At 45.2% G+C, this 21,440-nt stretch overlaps 2 protein-coding genes across 4 annotated transcripts; one reads left to right on the plus strand and one right to left on the minus strand.

The window, feature by feature from the left end:
* Positions 1-918: 918 nt before the first annotated feature.
* sco2 (synthesis of cytochrome C oxidase 2) lies at positions 919-3,622 on the minus strand. Of its 3 annotated transcripts, none has more exons than XM_073480868.1 (4): positions 3,509-3,622; positions 2,980-3,154; positions 1,578-2,417; positions 919-1,400 (listed from the first exon to the last, which is right to left on the minus strand). In XM_073480868.1, exon 3 carries the CDS (start codon positions 2,395-2,397, stop codon positions 1,579-1,581), a length of 819 nt encoding a protein of 272 aa, XP_073336969.1. In that variant the 5' UTR covers positions 2,398-2,417; positions 2,980-3,154; positions 3,509-3,622; the 3' UTR covers positions 919-1,400; position 1,578. The 3 variants fall into 3 exon arrangements, with proteins under 3 accessions (XP_073336969.1, XP_073336970.1, XP_073336971.1); XM_073480869.1 differs by lacking the exon at positions 3,509-3,622 and adding an exon at positions 3,240-3,427; XM_073480870.1 differs by lacking the exons at positions 2,980-3,154; positions 3,509-3,622 and adding an exon at positions 2,884-2,970.
* A 6,094-nt stretch (positions 3,623-9,716) lies between these two features.
* On the plus strand, positions 9,717-21,029 carry LOC141008188 (coiled-coil domain-containing protein 136-like). Its single transcript, XM_073480435.1, has 9 exons — positions 9,717-9,768; positions 13,042-13,311; positions 13,404-13,478; positions 13,800-14,099; positions 15,106-15,223; positions 15,360-15,585; positions 15,797-15,931; positions 19,012-19,126; positions 20,944-21,029. The coding sequence occupies exons 1-8, from the start codon at positions 9,717-9,719 to the stop codon at positions 19,114-19,116; spliced, it is 1,281 nt and encodes a 426-aa protein (XP_073336536.1). The 3' UTR covers positions 19,117-19,126; positions 20,944-21,029.
* Positions 21,030-21,440: the final 411 nt, after the last annotated feature.

Here is a 21,440-nt window from a genome sequence, read left to right on the forward strand (position 1 = left end):
AACAAATGTTTGATATTTGAAATGAAGCGATCTCGTCCTCCGGACAGAGTCCTGATCATCTCGGTGAATTCTGAGTAGAAATAAAAACTCAACTTTATTCAGCATGAACATTTGAGCTGTGACGAGAATCTTCTGACCAATCGGAGAGTGAAGAGGCTGTGATGTCAGTAGGGTCGCATCATCGCTATCTACTCCAGCAGAGCTGAAGCTCCGCCCCTTCCAGTTCCTCTCACTGACCTTATTGATCAGAGCTTCGTCTGTAGTGAAGAGAGAGGTGATGTATTGATCCTGTTTGAATCTCACAGACGATGTTTGTCAGTTTGTCTTCAGACTGTGACGTCATTATAAAGACGACACAGCCGGCGGTGTCGTCAGTGCCGTCACACTGTAGAGCTGCTCCTGTATATGAGCAGCTCACAGAACTGAACCAGAACTGCAGTTGTCACTATGAGCAGGTTTATTGTGATGTTCATCTTGTTTACGAGCTTTTCTGAGCCCAGTTGGCTCCATGTTGGTGCTGGTTCTGGTGCTGATGAGACGATGTAGTTCACTGAGCGCTTTAACACAAAACTACACGAGGTTTGACTTTAATACAACAAACTGACAAACATCATGTGACTCATGAACCAGTTCAACTGGATCAAACATTCGTCTCCTCGTCACGACTGAACAGTTTCTGTAGTAACGTCCCATGAGGTCCACAGGAAGGGGCGGGGCTTCAGCTCTATGGACCATTGATCTAAAACAGCAGCAGATCACGGAGCAGCTCAGTACTGTCTGTCAATCAATCAATCAATCAATCATATATTAACTACGAACTGCCAAACATTTTGGCCCGTTTCTATCAGAGAAGCAGGAAAACCAAAGACGTCAGCAGCTCCTGATTGTTACTTCCTGTTTGTCAGCAGATACAACGAGAACTGAACACACTTTTATTTGGTGCTTGAACCAAAAACTCAGAGAAACAGCAGATTTTCACTCGTCATGTTTTCATGAATCATAAACGTGATTTTAACATCAGGCAGTCTTAAACACTTCCTGTCTGACAGGAGTTCAGTTATATTCACATGTTCTGGTGTGTAAATGTTCTGACTCAGTCCAGTAGATCTCAGCTGCAGTGACCTTCAAAGACTCGTCCACTAGAAGTGTTTCAGTCTCTGTCAGACTGAAGTTTGACATCAGTACAGAGAGAAACCGTCAGTTCAGTCTCCAGGTGAGCTGCGACGCTGAGGTCAGAGAAACATTCAAAAAGACACGGCTCTTATTACTGAACCGGTCTGAACTGTCAGACTGAAACACTTCTCGTGGACAGAACCGTGCTGTAGTTGGACCAGAGGATTTGGTTTGTCCGTTCTGGGCTCCTGTAGAATCCTGGCGGACTCTGGAGGAGGAGCGGCTCCCTGTCGAGATACAGACTGCATGTTATTATCGGCGAAAACATCTTTCTGAAGATTAAAATCATTTACAGATCCTCCTCTATCCGACACACTGGACCTTCAGTCAGACAGAATCAGCTGATGACTGGTTCTGACATGTCTCCTGCAGCTCAGTTTAAATATCTCAGGATATATATTGACCTTATAGTTTGACGTAGTTGATGATGTGGTTCCTGACGCTCTCAGTGATCTGCTCCTGGTTCTTCATCCTGTTGTAATAATCCAGGAACAGCCCGTCAGGATTGATCAGGTAGATCAGGATGGTGTGATCCACGATGTAGTCCCCGTCCTCGTCTTTGGGTCCGGGGCTGGCGTACACTCTGTAGTCCCGCCCCGCCTCTTTCACCTCCTCCGACGTCCCCGTCAGTCCGATCAGACGAGGGTGGAAGTCTTTGACGTAGCGGGCCAGCGCCGGCACGTCGTCCCTCTCCGGGTCCACAGTGATGAAGATGGGCTGGACGGGCGGCAGCGAGCTGTTCTGGTCCAGAGCCGACACCACGGCGCTCAGCTTGTCCAGCTCGTCTGGACAGATGTCGGGACAATGCGTGAAGCCAAAGTACAGCAGCACCCAGCTGCCCAGGAAGTCCTCCTTGGTTCTGCGCTGCCCCCTGTGGTCCAGGAGGCTGAAGTTGCCCTGACCCAGAGCCACCTGCTTCAGCTGCTCCAGCCGCTGCTGCCGCAACTTCTGCTGCTTCTCCGAGTAGACGAACAACCAGACGGAGAGCAGCCCGCCGCCGAACAGCAGCGTGACCGCCAGGCGAGTCCTCAGCTTCAGTTTAGCAGATCGGACAGACGGGTTCTCGCCCTGAGACACAAAACACCTCTGAGTGAGCTGAGGAAGACGGCGACGATGAAGAAGTCGGACCTGTTGGCTCTGTGAGGTCGGCGCCGGCGAGACCCGAGGAAGACTTCTCAGGAGTCTTCCTCCTGCACGCAGATCACCCACAATGCACCTGAACATCTTCAACTCCAAACGTCCTCCTGCACCACAAACACAAGATCATACAGGAAGTAGATCAGATCCTTCACACCAGTAACAGTAATAATACCAGAAAGTAAAAATACTCCATTACAAGTCCTGCATTCAACATGTGAGGCAGCTGAAATATGTGAGTTTAATCAGAAAAATGTAGTTTAAATATTAAATTTAGTGTCCACAGTGTTTCAGTGATATTTTATAGTGATTATATCTTTTATACATAAAACTTTATTTAAATTCTAACGTAAAACAATCACATAAATGTGGCGTGGGAAAAAAATACAATACTTTTATAAAATATGATGTAAATGTATCAAATAGCATAAAATGAAAATACTACAGTAAAGTACAAGTACACAACACACTGCAGTACAACACACTGCAGTACACAACACAGTTCTGCGCCATCTTGGATTCTGTTAAACGTCATGACTTCAGCTGCGCGGGGGCGCGTCCCATTTCTGTTACCTGAAACCCTCCTGACAGCCACGCACGCGCCCCTGAACAGTTACTCTGAGGTGGGTTTATATTCGCATGTCCACGCGATGAGTTAAGATCACTTACACTGAATGTCAGGAAGCGTTGCTCCACTCGGCGAACCGAACCGAACAGGACCGTGATGGACCGCCCGCCTGTGACGGCAGCAGCTGTGTGTCTGTCAGGTGCTGCTGGTCCCGGTGCTGCTGGTCCAGGTGCTGCTGGTCCCGGTGCTGCTGGTCCCGGTGCTGCTGGTCCCAGTCTAACATGAACAGACAGATAAACACACAACTGAAGGGCGACACATCAAACAGCCTGAGGAGCTCATGTGCGGAAGTCACCCTGACCTGCTGCTGCTAAGCTAACACGCTAACACGTTAGCTGCTAACACGCTAACACGTTAGCTGCTAACACGTTAGCTGACCGGCACATTAGCAGCTAACAGCTAATGGCTAACCTGTTAGCAGTTAGCTGTTAGCTTTAAAACGAGCAGCTGAAATGAGACCTTCAGCCTCCGACCAGCCGACCTCTGTGTCACACATGTCACTGACAGACTCACAACACAGACCCACAACTACACACCGAGCCGGTTGTACAACACATGCACGTTATTTACCTGAAACTCGGTTCTGTTCAGCAGATTCGACTGGTAGATTCACACGTTCAGTCGTCGGTTGGTGTCGGCAGATTCGTGTCGGTCCTGACTGGACCTGTAGGGCCGAACCCGTCCACAAGATGGCGCCTTAACCAGGACACGCACACACACACGCACACACACACACACGCACACACTGCAGAGTCAGAGAGGAGTATTATAATAACGATAACTGTAATAACAGTAAATCACATCTTATTTTATGATCTGTATCATATCCTGATGGTTCATCCAGCTCACTTCAGTGTCACTGTGTTGTGTTTATTAATATATAACAGCAGACGTCTTCACACAGATGAATATATATGATCTGAATATTTAAACTGTCAGTACTCACACAGTGTTTTTAAAGCTCTGCTCTAAAGTGAAGATGTGTAATATTCAGTGTTTACTACGGTCGTCAGTCATACGTTGCTGTCATGTTGCCTTGTTATATATTTATCTTTTAATAAATCTAAATGTTCTATATTAAATCAAACATGGTGAAAATATCAAGGTTAGAAATACCAGAACTGCAACTGCTCACTTATCACATCGTATTATTATATATCTTAGCGTATTATTGCATCATATTGTCTTTAACGTGCAGAATTATATCTTATCATAATGTGTTATTGTATAATATCACATTGTGTTGTATCATGTATTTTATGTTGCCGGACATTATTTTGTCCTAAAGTCAGATACGTCACTTTACTCATCTTATTATATCTGATTTGACTTTAAAGGAGCACTTTGTAAGATCTGTCCACAATTTAATATTTAAAAAAAACAGTCCAGGCAGAGTCACTTAGCCCAACAGCTAACTGAGCTACTTGCTACCAGCAGCTGCAGCAGAGTATAGCGAGCAGCAGTCAGCAGGATGTGCTGCCCCCTGTGTTTGACTTCTAGTTAATTAGACTTGAAGTTTGTTATTGTTTTTGATCAAACTTATCATAAAGCTGTTGTATTTTACTGTATTGCATCATAAACATGTTGGTGTATCATCATGTAGTTTGTGTGTTTCTTCGTGACTTATCTTGTGTATCTTAACGTATTTTAAGATACGAGGTAATATCACCTCATTAGTTTCCTTTTGCACCTCGTAACGTCTGACTGTAATGATGTGTGACATAAATGAGCTGCTTGTATCTGCGGTGAAGAGCCTGACGTGTTGCTGAACTGATCATATCTCTGTTATATCTTGTGTGTTTAATATCGTAATGTTTCTTTAACGTTTAATATCTTAATCTGTGTGTTGAGTTATTAATAAGTCTGTTTGAGCCTTGATGTTATGAATGTTGTCTCAGTGTTTCGTCTCTGTTGGACCCTCAGATGAGCGTCACTCTGAGACCGGCAGCATCTCTTCACTCCTCCAGAACAAAGTGAAGCTAAGTGCTCCTCTGGTCTCTGTGGCCTGTTTGAAGCCCTTATATAACTGCCTCTGCAGCGCTGCACACAGACACACAACACGCTCACTGCAGACCTGCTGTCAGCACCCACTGAACCAGGAACCACATCACCAGACTCCCTTAACAAATGTGTCAGTTTAGTGAGTTGTTGAGTTGGAGACACTTTATAAACTGTGTGAAACTCTGTCTCTGACTGATTCTGACTTATTTGATCCTTCTTGTAAATTCAGCAAATGTTCAACATGAACTTCTTTCTGTCTTTGTGTAGAAACATGGAGTCTGTTTGTCCCAGTGATGGACGGGTTTGTTTCATACAGAGCAGGAAGTGACATCACATCAGGTTAGTGTCAGCTGTGAACTGGCTCATAGCTGTTCAGATATTTGAGCCTAAATTAAACTTCCTGAGTTGTTAATTAAGTCGCTCTGTTGGTGTTTCTGCCCCCTTGTGGCTGTTTTTTGACTGTATTCCTTTAAACAACGTTTCTAAATGAAGTCGTCTCGTCTGTTTCCTGTCGACTCGTTAAAATCAGGACGTCCTCGCTGGTGATCTGCTCCTGTTTCCTCCCTCATCACGGGAGCCTTTAATGTTATCCAGCCTGGATTTGTGTTGCTTAGCAACCGCTCCGAAGTGAGAGAGGTGATGAGAGTTTGCTGCATTTCCATTTTTATCAGCAGGAGTTTGTGAACCAGAGCGTCCTGCAGTGTGTGTGAGTGTGTGTGTGTGTGTGTGTGTGTGTGTGTGTGTGTGTGTGTGTGTGTGTGTGTGTGTGTGTGTGTGTGTGTGTGTGTGTGTTAAATCACACCTGCAGTAGCAACAGATTCTAACAAGATTTCATATTTATAGATTTATGTTTATAAATGAATAAAGTTTATATATATCAGACAAAGATGTTATTTACACCTTTTTTAGGGTGAAATCTTCAGCGTAGCTGCTGAGATCAAAGTGTCGGCGTGCAGTCGACGGTGGAAAGATCAGTTTGTGATCTCGGGTCTTCTGCAGACGTGGAACCTGGAACATGCAGGTTTGATGGGTTGTGAATATCTGGACTTTAAGGGTTCGGTTCTGCAATCACAGGAAAGTAAAGTGTGACAGAACTTTAGCTAAACGTACAAATATTCATAAAAACAAAAATTACTGCTTCCCTCAGTTACATTAACTTAGCCTCACTCCTCAAATCGAGACCGGATCCTTTGGGTTTTGTTGCTGAGACCGTTTAACCAAACTCCATTTAATAATCTTGTGTTTTTAGGATTTTTTGTTGATTGTTAGCTATAAACACCAGGTGGAACATGAAATATGAGCCTTGTGTAAAATGTCAGGTCTTCTTGTAGATTCAGCTGTGATCACAGCAGACCAGCTGATGTTTAAATCAAGTCTCCAGCTGCTTCAGCTGTTTAGCAGAATGCTGCAGAAATGTTCCTTTAAAATCACTGCACCACTTGAATTAAATCCTTGAATCATTAATTAATGAATAATTTACGTAAGACGTGTTGCCAACGTCTTCCCAGTAGCAAACACACATGCCATCCTGGGCTGCAGAGTGACGCTCAGATGTCTTTAAGATGTACAGGAAGTTTCATCTCAGGTGAAATCACATTTAGTAAACTCATCAGCAGGAGGTGAGACGGAGAACAGGTAAGAACAGACAGAAGTTAAAAAATACACCGAATAAGCACAAAAAAAGAGCACGTTAGCTTAGCACAAACGTTGGAAGCAGGGGGAACTGTTAGCCTGGCCCCATGAAAAGACTGTGTGATTTACTCCAGTGTTTTTAGCTAACATGCTAGTCAGCAGGATACAGGCTGAGTTTAATCTGTATATACTCTGCTCCAGTGTGACTGCTGACTTCTAATGTGAGCGTGTTGATGTCGACAGGAAGTGAACATGAAGCCAGCTTATATACATTTATATTATACTGTATTTATTGAACTGTTTATCTGCACATTAAAGGATCGATGGAGCTGCTGATCGATTAAAAAGGAGCATTTCTAACAATTTTCTGATGTTTTAAAGACTAAATGAAAATAACCGTAGCTGCAGATATTTTTCATGTGCAGGATGAACACACCTGTCCTCACGTCAGGAAACGGTTAATAAATCACGTCACAGAGCCTCATTGTGTATTCAAGTCATGGCCTCTGTGTGTGTGAGAGTGTGTGTGTGTGTGTGTGTAGCGTGCAGTGACGTCGCTCTGCATCACACAGAGACGAGCCGAGGCTGAGGAGGAAATATAGGACAACAGGAGGAGGAGGAGGTCTGCAGCGAACACTGGATCCATCCAGACTCAGCAGAGCAGCTCCATCTGCATCTACACAGGTACTCTGTATGTTATTCTGTCTGTGTGTGTGTCTGTGTGTGTGTGTGTGTGTGTGTGTGTGTGTGTGTGTGTGTGTGTGTGTGTGTGTGCATGTGTGTGTGTGCGTGTGTGTGTGTGTGTGTGTGTTGATCATCACTGTGACACGTCTGCAGCGGTGAGACGACACATTTTATATCAGAGGACGAACACAAAGGAAGGTCATTCAGAGGAAGCAGCTGGACTCTGCAGACAGACATCAGCTGATCGGAGCTGTGCTGGAAAGTAACTGAGTACTTTTACCCAAGTACTGTGTTTAGATACACATTTTGGTACTTATACTTCAATTGAGCATTATTATTTTCTGCTACTTTCCAGAGAATATTTTACTTTAGTTTTACCAAATTAGTGACTTTGAAGAATCGAAATATAAAAAAATGTCTAATTTATATATTAACAAATTAATCAGACAGATGTGACACCTGGAGTCTCATCAGGTTCTGATCCGGAGACGTTCACCGACGGGAGGAGCGCCCAGAGATTACTTCTGAACTTGTTGTATTAAAAAGTGGATTTATCTTCACTCCTGTTTATCAGCCTGACTGCAGCAGTGATCCGGAGGTGACCTCCACTGTCCAGAACCAGAACCAGAGTCTCTGCTGAGTGCTGAGTTCAGTCAGTGAGGTCGGCGTTGCTCGCTAGCTGACGGCTACAGTAAAGTAATCTGGCTGTTTCGGGTGAATTAACACAAATGAAACTAACGTGAACTCACCGCTGCTGATGAGAACGTTCTGATGTGACTGACAGACGTTCACAGACGTTCTCCGACTCCTCTGACCCGGAAGAACTAAATGAAACACGCCGTTCCCTCGAGGAAACTTGCGACGGGAACACGACTCAGCAACATGAAGAACAACGGTCGACTCATTTTTAGACATTTTAATGTAGAAATCTGACAGATTGAAGCTGCTGATGACGCAGAGCATCACATCAGATCTAATGGACACTAAATGTAAAGAAAATATTCAGAACCTTTCATTTTTTCATATTTGATAAAATCATTTAGATTAATTTTCAGTCTTCTGCAGTAACAGTCAGTTTAATTAAAATATAATAATAATAACAATAAACAGTAAAATACAGATTCAACAGTATAAAAGATAAAAGAACAAATAAATTAAAATGCGTGTAAAATTAAAACCATCCAGTTTATAAGATGAACCAACACGAGACGTTCAACTACAACTCCCAGGGTGCATTTCACAGCTCATCACTGAGCTACGTGCTCCACTGATGATAAAACATTCAGATGAGTTCACAGCCGCTGAGGCTCATGGGTATTGTAGTCTTTACAGACAGACACAGATGGTTTCTGTCACATCATCCAGCAGATTATAGTTCTGTGTTCACCAGAGAGCATCAGAACCGACCCCGACGACCAGTGTCCCCCCTCCCCTCCTCCCCTCCCTCACCCTCCTCCCCTCCTCCCTCCCTCCCCTCCTCACCTCCTCCCTCCTCACCTCCCTCCCTCCTCCCCCTCACCTCCTCCCCTCCCCCTCCTCCCCTCCCACCCTTCCCTTCCTCCCACCTCCTCTCCCTCCTCTCCCCTCCTCAACCTCCTCTCCCTCCTCCTCTCTGTCTCCCTCCCACCTCCTCACCCTCCTCCCCTCCTCACCTCCTCACCTCCTCTCCCATCCTCACCCTCCAACACCTCCTACTCCCCTCCTCTCCCCCTCCTCCTCTCTGTCTCCCTCCTCACCTCCTCACCCTCCTCCCTCCTCACCTCCTCACCTCCTCCCCTCCTCACCTCCTCTCCCTCCTCCCCTCCTCACCTCCTCTCCCCCTCACCTCCTCACCCCTCCTCCCTCCTCACCTCCTCACCTCTCACCTCCTCCCCTCTCCCCTCTCCCCCCTCACCTCCTCTCCTCCTCACCTCCTCACCTCTCCCCCTCCTCACCTCCTCTCCCTCCTCACCTCCTCCCCTCCTCACCTCCTCTCCCTCCTCCCCTCCTCACCTCCTCACCTCCTCTCCTCCTCTCCTCCTCTCCCTCCTCCCTCCTCACCTCCTGCCCTCCTCCCCTCCTCTCCTCCTCCTCTCTGTCTCCCTCCTCCTCTGTCTCTCTCCTCACCTCTTGCCTCCTCTCCCTCCTCACCTCCTTGCTTCCTCTCCTCCTCACCTCCTCCTCTGTCTCCCTCCTCACCTCCTCACCTCCTCACCTCCTCACCTCCTCTCCCTCCTCCTCTGTCTCCCTCCTCACCTCCTCACCTCCTCACCTCCTCTCCCTCCTCCTCTGTCTCCCTCCTCACCTCCTCACCTCCTCCTCTGTGTCTCCCTCCAGCTTCAGGAGGATGAAGGGGCTGCAGCGGCTCAGTCTGCCCGGAGCGTGAGGAGCTTCCTGGGCTTGTCCTCCTCGTGCTGCACCTCCTCAGCTCTCCTCCTCCGTCCGTCAGCAGCTGCAGCGTCTCTCCTCCATCAGCCAGAACATGGACGGACTCCGGCTGCCGCCCGTCATAGAGGAGGTTCTGGACCCGTCCGGTCAGTGTTTACAGTCAGTCACAACACGTTGACACTTCCTGCAGGTGTTTCACAATAAAAGCATGGCTTCGCTTCTGGTCCTGAACATTAAAGCTTCCTCACAGATAAACAGACACGTGGACGCTGAGCACAGCTCTGAAACCACACGTGATGAACATGTGAACACATGTAGAGCATCAGATGTCTCCACGCAGCTCGTCTGCTGTGATCACAGAGATCCACCTGATCTGAGGAGACCAGGTTTACTGCTGGACGTGCGGTCGAGCTACATGCTAACAGCTTTAGCTCAGCAGCTGCAGTGAAGAGTTTTGAACACGAGCAGCAGAAAACTGATTAATGTTTGAAACCAGAAACTAAGACAAAACTGAGATCTGATGAAACTTTAACTGCAGCTTCTTCTCACTCAGTACTTAAAAGGTTTGTTTCTGCAGTTTCATCAGGAACCAGAAATCTTTGCATTGTCTGATTCAGGCGCTGGAGTCGTTTCATCACAAGACTCTGAGCTCGCAGTGTAAATCACAGCGAGCGTCTGGCAGCCAGTGGAGGAGAACAGCTGGACCGTCCTCCATCAGTAGTCCAGTGATTGGACTCAGCAGTGTCCTTCATTCAGCCTGTAGAGGAGCTGGTCTCACCTGGAACATGCAGGTTTGACGGGTTGTGAATATCTGGACTTTTCGGGTTCAGTTCTGCAATCACAGGAGAGTAAAGTGTGACAGAACTTTAGCTAAACGCACAAATATTCATAAAAACAAAAATTACTGCTTCCCACAGTTACATTAACTTAGCTTCACTCCTCAAATCAAAGTCCAGAAACCCAGACCGGATCCTCCTCCTTTGGGTTTTGTTGCTGAGATCACAGCAGACGAGCTGCATGGAGACATCTGATGTTTACATCATCTCAGCTGCTGCAACTCTGTTTTACTGTGAAGCTCCAGAAATGTCCTGTGGACTACGAGACTTCACCTGACTTTATATCATCAGGAGGAGATGATGACTGAGCCTGACTTTATATCATCAGGAGGAGACGATGACTGAGCCTGACTTTATATCATCAGGAGGAGATGATGACTGAGCCTGACTTTATATCATCAGGAGGAGATGATGGCTGAGCCTGACTTTATATCATCAGGAGGAGATGATGGCTGAGCCTGACTTTATATCATCAGGAGGAGATGATGGCTGAGCCTGACTTTATATCATCAGGAGGAGATGATGGCTGAGCCTGACTTTATATCATCAGGAGGAGATGATGACTGAGCCTGACTTTATATCATCAGGAGGAGATGATGGCTGAGCCTGACTTTATATCATCAGGAGGAGATGATGGCTGAGCCTGACTTTATATCATCAGGAGAGATGATGGCTGAGCCTGACTTTATATCATCAGGAGGAGATGATGACTGAGCCTGACTTTATATCATCAGGAGGAGATGATGGCTGAGCCTGACTTTATATCACCAGGAGGAGATGATGACTGAGGTTACATAAAGATGTTTTGACTGGACCGCTCCAGTAAGATCAGGAGAAAGTTAGCTTGTGAGATAGCTTTAGCCTCGGCTAACCTCAGCTAAAGCTAAGTTAAGTTGTCGACCTCCCCTCTGTTGAAACATCCAGCACGTTCTCTCTCTTCATGGACAGGAGATAATAATAATAATAAAAGGCTGATAATATTTGACATTTTTCTGCTTGAATCAGATTTAAAATCACATTTTGCAATTGAACCTTTAAAGCTGCAACAGTATTTGTAAGAAAAGTTGATTTTTGAGTCTCGTTCCCAGCAGACGTTTGGTGACGCGTCCTGTAATCCCACAGTGTCGTTATCTGACGAGCTGAGAATGAGACTAAAAAATCTGAGAAACAAAGATGAAACAAGACGACAGATGAGATGAAAATAAAGAGCGAGAGGAGCTGATGACAGGAGGAAGAAGATCATACGTGATTATTGAACGATGCTACTGCTGCCAGCGTGCGATTGGCTGCCTGCCAGGAGACCCAACCAATCAATAGGCAGAAAGGACCTGCAGGAAGTGAGCGAGCAGCAGAACTGCAGTCACAATATGAAGACTTTAATGAGTCTCCCACAGCTGAAGTCACACTGTGATAATCAATACATCTAATTAATGATCATAATGATCTTATTGGTCATTTAATTACAGGAAACACTTTGATGTAACTGTTGAGTCACAGCTGAAGATCTTTATTGATTAAAACATCTGAGACACAAACGCTTTAAAGCTGTTTCCTCAGACCTGCTGTGATGTCACTTCCTGCTCTGTATGAAGCAGTAAGCTGGTGCAGCCATGCTGCCACAAACTGACACTTTTTACAAGGAAACAAACAACTTACTGTTTTCATTTAATGCTGAATTTACAAGAAGGAGACGATGATTCAGAGTCTGTCAGAGACAGAGTTTCACTACGTTATAAAGTTTGTTTTAACTCAACAACTCTTAAAATCACTACATTTGTTAAGGGAGTCTGGTGATGTTGAGGTTACTGTGGTCATTTCTTCTTGTCCTTCATTACCCTCTTCTCCGTCAGTGTGTCCTGCTGTTAAAAGATTTTAATATTATATAAAAACAACAAATCAAAGAAAAATGACACTAACGATGGAAGTCGACATGTTTCTATAATCTTAACCAACACTGACGGTTCAGAGACCAAACATGTCATTAGCATCGCAGTGAAGCACATTATAACGTTTTTATTATTTTGTTATCTAACAAATGAAAAGCTGCAGTTCTTTCATTCACAACATGAATCATTTTTATTTGCAGATTTCTGAAAGCGTCCACACAAACATCCAAACATGACCTACAGTGTGACATCAGGCGCTCTTCAGCTTCTCATCGCGTTGTAATGTGATTAAATAAGAAACTGCAGTCGTACAAATGTGAAGATGATAATTCTCAAGATGGAAACTTCAACAGACTGAGAACATTGACTCAGTTTTATTAATGTAGTCACATTAAGTGAAAAGTACCTCTGATTTGTTTTAGAGTGAAGCCTGGAGGACGTGTCGTTAGTTTAATGTAGATTTGAGTCTTCCTGCATTTATTTACTTTATATGTTAGTTTCCTGTCTGAGCTGCTGACTGACTGTTGTGTTCCTCTGTCATCACCACTAGATGGAGCCAGTTTCTAAAACACAGTTCTTCTTCTGGTCCAAAATAAAAGTGAAACTTTGTCATTTGTGTTTAATAAGTGAAATGAATGAAATGAGAGGTGTGACTGTGATCAGCTGACGTTGGTCTTTGCTCTGTGTTGCTGTGAAGACGAGCTGTGTGAGCTGAAGGTGGAGAAGCCCATCATGTTGGGGGAAACTCTGACGGCCAAAGAGAGGGAGTCTCTGGAGGAGAAGGAGGAGACGCTGCTGGAGGAAGAGAAGGAGGTGACAGAGGAGAAGGAGGAGGAGCAAGGAGGAGAGAAGGATGAAGAGGAGGACCTGGAGGAGCTGAGAGCTCAGGTGTTACAGCTGCTGCTGGAGCTGGATGAGACCAGAGAGGTTTCCCACCGACACGAGGAGAGTTTCCTGGAGCTGCAGGGTCAGTGCTCCACTGCTCCACTGCTCCTGGTATCAAGTTCAAATGTATTGATTTGATTGATTTCGTGTCTGTTTCTTCTTCTCTGATCTCAGGTCTGTTAGAAGACGAGCGACTGGCGAGCGCTCATCAGGCCGAGAGTTTCACCAGACAGATCCAGAGACTGCAAGGTGCAAACTCAAGAGACTGTACATCAGACAAAACTAATGAAACCATGTAACGGCCAAACTTTCTGAAATAACTTTAGTGTCCTCACCTCTAAGAGATCTCCTGTTGACTAGACAAGTTAGTTTTTAAGTACTTTGACTGTTGACTCCTGAAGACAGACGAGCAGAACTCATTCGTCTTCTTCTTGAATCATTGAACATCAGAAGCTCTCGTTAAAGTCACATTTTATAATTCAGGACATTTGCTGGAAAAGTAACTTCTTACTCTTGTAGACAGAAATATAAAGCTGACCTGTTCAAGCGTTGCTTCCTCTGCTCCTCCAGCTCAGCTCCGGTCGGTCCAGGAGGAGATGGACAGTCTGGAGGAGGAGAAGGAGAGCGAGTTGGAGGAGGTGCAGGAGGAGCTCCGCTCGGCCCAGGAGGAGGTGCTGATACTGCAGCAGGCGGCCGAGGAGGCGGCGGCGGAGAGGGAGAACGACATCGCCTCCCTGCAGGAGGAGCTGTGTCGGCTGCGGGCGGAGCTTCAGCGTCTCCACGCCACGGCGCAGGAGTACGAGCTGGAGATCACGACGCTGAGAGCCGAGATCAACATGAAGAGTCAGAACAGAGACGCTCACAGACACGGTAACTTATTACTCTGGTAATCAGGTACAAACCTGTTGATCTGATCGATTCTATGATCGTAGGTTTGTATTTTCTACTTCTGTCCTCCAGTAAACAAACTATCAATCACAGGAGCTCCTTAAATAATCATTCAGTTGACTTAAAGTCCAACTTTAAATACATTTAGTTACTTTAAAAACATTTAGTTACTTTAAATACATTTAGTTACTTTAAATACATTTAGTTACTTTAAATACATTAAGTTACTTTTCGTTGTCAAAATCGAATGAAAATTGTTTTTTGATATATCAGAAATATCCAAGATGATCCTTTTCCTCACAGCTGGTTACACGGTAGGGAACATCAGAGTGTCTGTGTTACACTGCAGGGAACATCAGAGTGTCTGTGTTACACTGTAGGGAACAACAGAGTGTCTGTGTTACACTGTAGGGAACATCAGAGTGTTGGTGTTACACTGTAGGGAACATCAGAGTGTTGGTGTTACACTGTAGGGAACATCAGAGTGTCTGTGTTACACTGTAGGGAACATCAGAGTGTCTGTGTTACACTGTAGGGAACATCAGAGCGTCTGTGTTACACTGTAGGGAACATCAGAGTGTCGGTGTTACACTGTAGGGAACATCAGAGTGTCTGTGTTACACTGCAGGGAACATCAGAGTGTTGGTGTTACACTGTAGGGAACATCAGAGCGTCTGTGTTACACTGTAGGGAACATCAGAGTGTTGGTGTTACACTGTAGGGAACATCAGAGTGTTGGTGTTACACTGCAGGGAACATCAGAGTGTTGGTGTTACACTGTAGGGAACATCAGAGTGTCTGTGTTACACTGCAGGGAACATCAGTGTTGGTGTTTTCACTAAGTTGTGGTTTAACTTGTCATCCACTGACAACAATTTTTAAAGCGAAACAATAATTTATATTTGTAAAGTAACTAAAATGATCAGAGAAGTGCAGTGATGTAAAAAACCTCCTCTTGATTGTCGTTCATTAAAACGTTTGTGTTCAGGCGACGTGAGTCAGCTGAAGGAGGAGTTCGTCTCTATGACGGATGAACGTCAGACTCTGACCAGCGACAACAAAGAGCTGAGCAGCAAAGTGGAGCAACTGCAGCAGCAACGAGACACGTGAGTGGTCCAACCAGCTGTCAATCAACCTGCAGCAACACAAACATCACTGTGTGTTACAATGTAAACATTTTCAAGCATCTACACATTCTTATGAGTGGACTTGTACTGACTGCTGTGTCCTCCTGGTTTACAGGTGCGATGATGTGTACCTGGCAGTCAGAGTGGAGGGCAACACTAAGCGTGAGCAGGACGACCAGGTGAAGGCCGACTCTTACATCACCCTGTCTCAGTCCGGTCCTGAACACGCAGAGGATCCGGACTCCTCATCAGTCCAAGAGAAGGCCTGCAGCTCGGAGATCAACACCCTGAAGGTCCAACTGAGACAAGCTGAGGAGACGGCTCACAAAGTCCAGAGTGAGGTAACGGCAGCGTTTATCACCGAACTGCCTTCAGTTTGGACAAACTTTACTGCAGCAACATCTACGAGTACTCTCAAAAACTTTAGCACTTCTGAATGCTGTTTGTTGCCGTTGGTGCCTTTCTGCTTTCATGGCACCAGGTCCAGTATCCTGCTGGTCTCACTGATTAATCAGTTTAGCTCTACTTTGAACCAGTCTTTCTTTCTGTCAGTGTGATGGTTTGAAGGATGAACTGGTTGAGCTGCAGCAGCTGTACGACAGCAGCCAGCGGGAGCGGGTGGCGCTCGAGCAGGAGCTGCAGCGCTGCAAGGCCGAGCTTCAGAAACTGATGGGCAGGAAGTCACAGGTGAGAGGCCATAGGTCAATGGCTCAGGTGCTTTGGTTAACGACGGGGTGTTTTCTTAACGTCACCTAAATGTGATTCCTGTCTTTCCTCCTGCATCAAAATCTGTTTTTAATCAGCTAAGATTTTCTTCAAGTTGGTGCATCAGTGCGCTTGGTATCATGTGACCTACAGTTCAGGGTTAAAACTTCAGGAGTCAATAAATGAAAATCAGGTAATTGCGGAAAAATAAAAATAAATCATTAAGGTAAGTGCGATGCAGAACACACAGGAGAAGAATCTCTACCTACACACCAAAACATGTTTGACAATATTCTTCAAATCCATGATCTTCACCATGAAGTCTGTCCGTCTGTGCTGTATGCATGTGGGTGGATAACAGCTTGGCTGAAACTCTCTGTGGACGCCTCATCTGTCATTTTACTTTCTGGTTTGCAGTAGGTGCAGCTCTGCTCATGTTGCTGGTTTTTGAGCGTTCTGTTGTGAGCTTCTTCTTAACATCTGTCGCTACCGGGTAGTTTGTTTTTGTCAAAGTAGTCATCTGTGTGTTTCTACTTCTGCTCTACTTACAGCTTCCTCTGCACAGCCGCCTGGAAGGGTCAAATATTCAAATATCAAGTGATGAGAAAACAGTGAAAGTCAAAGTCCATCTGATTGGCTGATAATGTCTCATGTGTGAATCATCTCCTCAAGGATAGTTCAGTCCAAACATCCAGATCTGGACCTCACTACAGTCCAGAGGTGTGGACTAGTGTCACAAATTCAATGTCAGACTCAGTCAGCGTCAAAAAGGACTTGCAACTCGACTTTGACTTTAACACTAATGACTTGTGACTTCACCTAGACTGAAACCCGAAGACTTAAATGAGATGACCTCCCATTCCCAAAGCCCTGGAGTCTTGGTATCAGTTTGACTTTAGACGAGACATGGGATTTGAGTGTCAAGTCTTGGCCCCTTGGTACTGGCTTGTTAGAACTTGGACTTGAGAATCAACATGGGACTGTCAGGACTTAACTACCTATCTTGATTGGAACTTGACTATGAACTTGAGATTCGACTGCCTGAGACTAGACTTGGTACTTGATTTCAGTTATTTGACTTGGAACAAAATTCTACTTGCATGACTTGACAGTTGGTTGTGATTTGATTTGTTGTGAAGACTTCTTCCCAGACTGGAGATTTACTTGATTTGAGACTTGACTCGAGTTTCAAAGGCTGAGACTAAACTTGAGACTTGGCTGTCTTGAGTTTGGACCAGAACCTTGGAACTTCTGACCTGGGAAATAAGACTAGTCTAAACACTTGACTGTCAAAACTTGAGCTATGGAGTCTACCTATCATTATTGGAACTTGACTTGAAACTTGAGAGTTTCAAGTCAAGTTTTTACAACCTGGACCTTATTTCGAGCATAAAATACGATCATTTACTCACCCAGATAACTTTGGTGTCATTTGGAGTCATTCGGACGAAATTAGATCCAGTGGAGCGCCGCGTATATCCATATAATGCGAGTGATCGGGGCACCGAAGCGCAGCCTCTATATAACGCATTATCTGCCGCGAAACTAGTTCATTTCACCAATATTTTATTATGATACGCTAGTGCTATTCCCCTCTGAGTCCGGGGTTGCCTGTTATCAACATCCGGGGTCTGTAGGTTGACCTAGCCGTTTAGCCTAGCCGCAGCCGTTTGTTGTTCTTTGGCCAGCTGTTCCTCTCTCTGCCTCCGCATCCTCCTTTCAACGAGCTCCTCATCCGTGATGGACGTCCTTACCGTTTTGAGCCAGAGTACACGGATCACTCGCATTATATGGATATACGCGGCGCTCCACTGGATCTAATTTCGTCCGAACGACTCCAAATGACACCAAAGTTATCTGGGTGAGTAAATGATCGTATTTTATGCTCGAAATAAGGTCCAGGTTGTAAAAAACGGCAATTCCCCTTTAAGACTTGGCTGTCTTGACTTTGGCCCTGAACTTGGTATCTTCTGGAATCTAAGGACTTGATTGTAGAGATGTGAGGCACGGAGCATACCTTTCTTTATTGGATCTTGAATGAAACTTAACTTGGAACTTGGGATTAGACACGGACCTGCCTGCCTGAGTCTTGACTTGGTACTTGATTTTAATGAGACCTGAACCAAGGAGTCAGCACGGTACTTGACTGTCAACACTTGAGTCTAGACAAAGTGTTGACCTGCCTGTCAAAATTAAATTTGGACTTGAGGCTTGCAACTTGATTTTGGACTTGCCACTACAATTGTAACTTGGGTTTCAAGACTTGAGACACATGGGACTTACTTGTTGTGATCCGGTACTTAAATGTCAACATTCAGGAATAGCTTGGGACTTGCTTATCTGAGACACTCGGGGCTTCACTTTCTTGACTTGGGACTGACTGTCTTCATGTTGGATTCGACTTGAGGTTTGACTTGAGATTTGGGACTTGCCTCTCTGACACATAGTCAGGCCGTCGTGACTTGGGAATTGTAAACCCATCATTTGTCCCGCTCCTCTCTATTATATCATTCGCTACTTTCTCCATAGTTGTAGTTTACCTCATGGCTAACCGTTACCCATACTACATTGCTGCTGATGCTCCCAAGTTGATCACAAAGGCAGTACTTCAAAGTGTCGGCAGAGATCTTTAAATGACAAGATGTAGATGTTTTTAACTTCACTCTGGTGTGATAATCAGCTACCAAAGCGCTCCATCTTGTCTTTAACCATCTTTGGTGTCGTTCTCTGATTGCCTGCACTTTCTGTTCCCTCCCTCGTCATGTTTTCATCGGATCGCCGTCACCCGTCTTTCACATGAACTTTACACAATGAACTTTATCAAATTCTGTGCAAATTTGATGGTTGTTGATGCTCAACCTGCCCGCCTGTCGATCCTGCTCTCTTTTCTTTTTCTGTCCATTATTTGATCTGTTTTGTCTGGTTTTGGTTGGCTTCACGCTCGCTTCTCTTCCCGACACATTCTGACTTTATTATTCTGATTATTTTATGGTTTTTATTTTCTCTTACCACACTCCTCTCTCCATGCCCCCCTACACTCCTGCCTTTTGTCTTTTCCCCAGAACTGCACTCGTCCGTCAGAGCCCCCTGTTCTCTCCATCCCCTTCATAGGAATGATTGTAATAGTGGCCTTGATTTGGTGCTGGTGGGAGGAGCTGGCATCCTAGAGGGGACCAGGTATGGCCACGCCCTTCTTTCTCTACCAGACGCTCTGCTTCTTTTAGCATTCGAGAGTGGCTGAATCATGTGGGTACAACCAAGTCCCACCGCAGGTTAATGACCATAATTAAGTCAAAAAGAAGTAGTTCGTCTGACATGTGGTCTGACGAAGTCTGTTTGTCTTTGTTGTGAATGTCCAAACCTGCAGTCATACCAGCTGCAGTCACCACCTCACTGATCTCTGACAGAATGCAAATTCCAGTCTCCTTTGTGGAAACCAGACACGCTGCACACCTTCGCACCACGCCGACCTCCACAACCCTGAAGGAAAAGTTACATCTCCTCCTGATGATATAAAGTCAGGCTCAGTCATCGTCTCCTCCTGATGATATAAAGTCAGGCTCAGCCATCATCTCCTGATGATATAAAGTCAGGCTCAGCCATCATCTCCTCCTGATGATATAAAGTCAGGCTCAGTCATCATCTCCTCCTGATGATATAAAGTCAGGCTCAGCCATCATCTCCTCCTGATGATATAAAGTCAGGCTCAGTCATCATCTCCTCCTGATGATATAAAGTCAGGCTCAGTCATCATCTCCTCCTGATGATATAAAGTCAGGCTCAGCCATCATCTCCTGATGATATAAAGTCAGGCTCAGTCATCGTCTCCTCCTGATGATGTAAAGAAGAAGTTTAGTTTTGGGTGACCTGTTGGTTTAAAGTCGGGTTATGCTTGAAAAGAAATGACTCTAGTGAAATGTTGTCCAAGCGCGTCTGAAGGTTTGCGGTTGAGAGCTGCTCAGAGCGTCCACACATGAAGCTCCTGGTAGATCTGCTCCACTGTCATGGCCTCCTCCAATCAGAGCTGAGGTCAGCTGACAGCTGAGGCCTGTTAAATACATTTAGTTTAGAGCAGAGCAAGGCTGACGAGTGTGTGTGTGTGTGTGTGTGTGTGTGTGTGTGTGTCTGTGTGTGTGTGTGTGTGTGTGTGTGGTCGGAAGCTGTCAGTCATTACTGAAGCTGAGGGAGTGAAGGGATCGACTTACAGGAAAAGATCCAACATCACACAGACACACACACACACACACACACACACACACACACACACAGTGTGTATGGAGGCTTATTACTGCCAAAACGAACATCAGACAGATGAGGAGTTTATTAATTAAAAAGTCAAAGTTTCATCATAATTTTGACTTTGTCATATTTCTGTTATTTATTTTGTGAGTTTTGTTTTTGATACTTTCACGTCAGCGTTGTTGAGAAGCTGTTTCACAACAGACGAGGTCAATTTTCAACAATCATCATTTTTAAAGTCACATTTGTGACAACGAGCAATAATCTTGACTTTCAGAGAGACATTTATGAAATTAAACCCCGAATCGCCCCAATATTACTTAATATTGATATCACTTAATATTGATATGTTGCTATTTTCTAATAAACAGATAATAAATATCTGGTCATTTCTTTCATACATTTCCAGGAAACTCTGCTGAACTTCTGCTGGTCATGACATCATAATGTCCTAAATTAAAATTATGAGCAGAAGTTGGACAGAAACTATCTGGAAGTTTCTTGTAAAAGTATTAAAGAAATCACCGAGTGTTTGTTGGAAAATATCAGAATGTAAATGATGAAAATGCTGGATGAGTCCACTGAGACTGGAGTTACTCACTGTGGTCGTTTGGTGTGAGATGTTCTGTAAAATGAAGAGTTACTGAGAAGTTCAGTTTGTAAAATCATTTTTTAAAGTTATTGTTTGCTGTTTTCTTCTCTTCATGTTTCAAACGCGACTCGTCCGCTGACATCGTCCGTCTCTCTCTCGGCAGAGCGCTGCTGCAGGCTGGAACCTGGCGGTGGCAGCGGTTGCCGTGGCAGCCATTGTAGTTCTGGTCGTCCCCAGCTTCACCAGGGCCTGAGGACTACGCGGGAAGTGACCTCGCCGGGAAGTCTGGGATTGTGGGATCGCCGTCAACCATCCAGCGCCGCCCTCATACATGTCGCTGTCCTGATGTCTGCTCGTTGCATCGCTCTGTCTGGTGGATCGGCACCGGCAGGACGCTTTCACCCAAACGCCTCAGACAGCAGTGAGTTCTGGAGGGAGAAGCAATAAGATCGTCGTCCATAAAGACTCTCAACTCTTCCTGCAGGTGGTCAGTGGGGGGATTTACTGATCGCTGCCAGGTTTTCAAACATCCACCGTCGTGATCCGAGAGTCCAACTGCAACTTATTGTTTTACAGATTTCAGAACGTTTCATGGTTTTCAAAAATGACCAGACGTAAATCATTTAAAGTGTTTGCTGCTCGGCTGCTCTGCAGTCGATG

This window comes from Pagrus major, chromosome 14 (assembly GCF_040436345.1).
Source record: "Pagrus major chromosome 14, Pma_NU_1.0".
In the NCBI taxonomy this organism is placed as follows: Eukaryota; Metazoa; Chordata; class Actinopteri; order Spariformes; family Sparidae; genus Pagrus; species Pagrus major.

Coding starts and splice junctions, on each gene's coding strand:
- sco2 (XM_073480868.1), bottom strand. CDS start 2,397: ATGTTCAGGTGCATTGTGGGTGATCTGCGTGCAGGAGGAAGACTCCTG.
- LOC141008188 (XM_073480435.1), top strand. CDS start 9,717: ATGGACGGACTCCGGCTGCCGCCCGTCATAGAGGAGGTTCTGGACCCG. Junction 13,312..13,403: donor GAGTTTCCTGGAGCTGCAGG/GTCAGTGCTCCA, acceptor CTCTGATCTCAG/GTCTGTTAGAAGACGAGCGA. Junction 14,100..15,105: donor CAGAGACGCTCACAGACACG/GTAACTTATTAC, acceptor GTTTGTGTTCAG/GCGACGTGAGTCAGCTGAAG.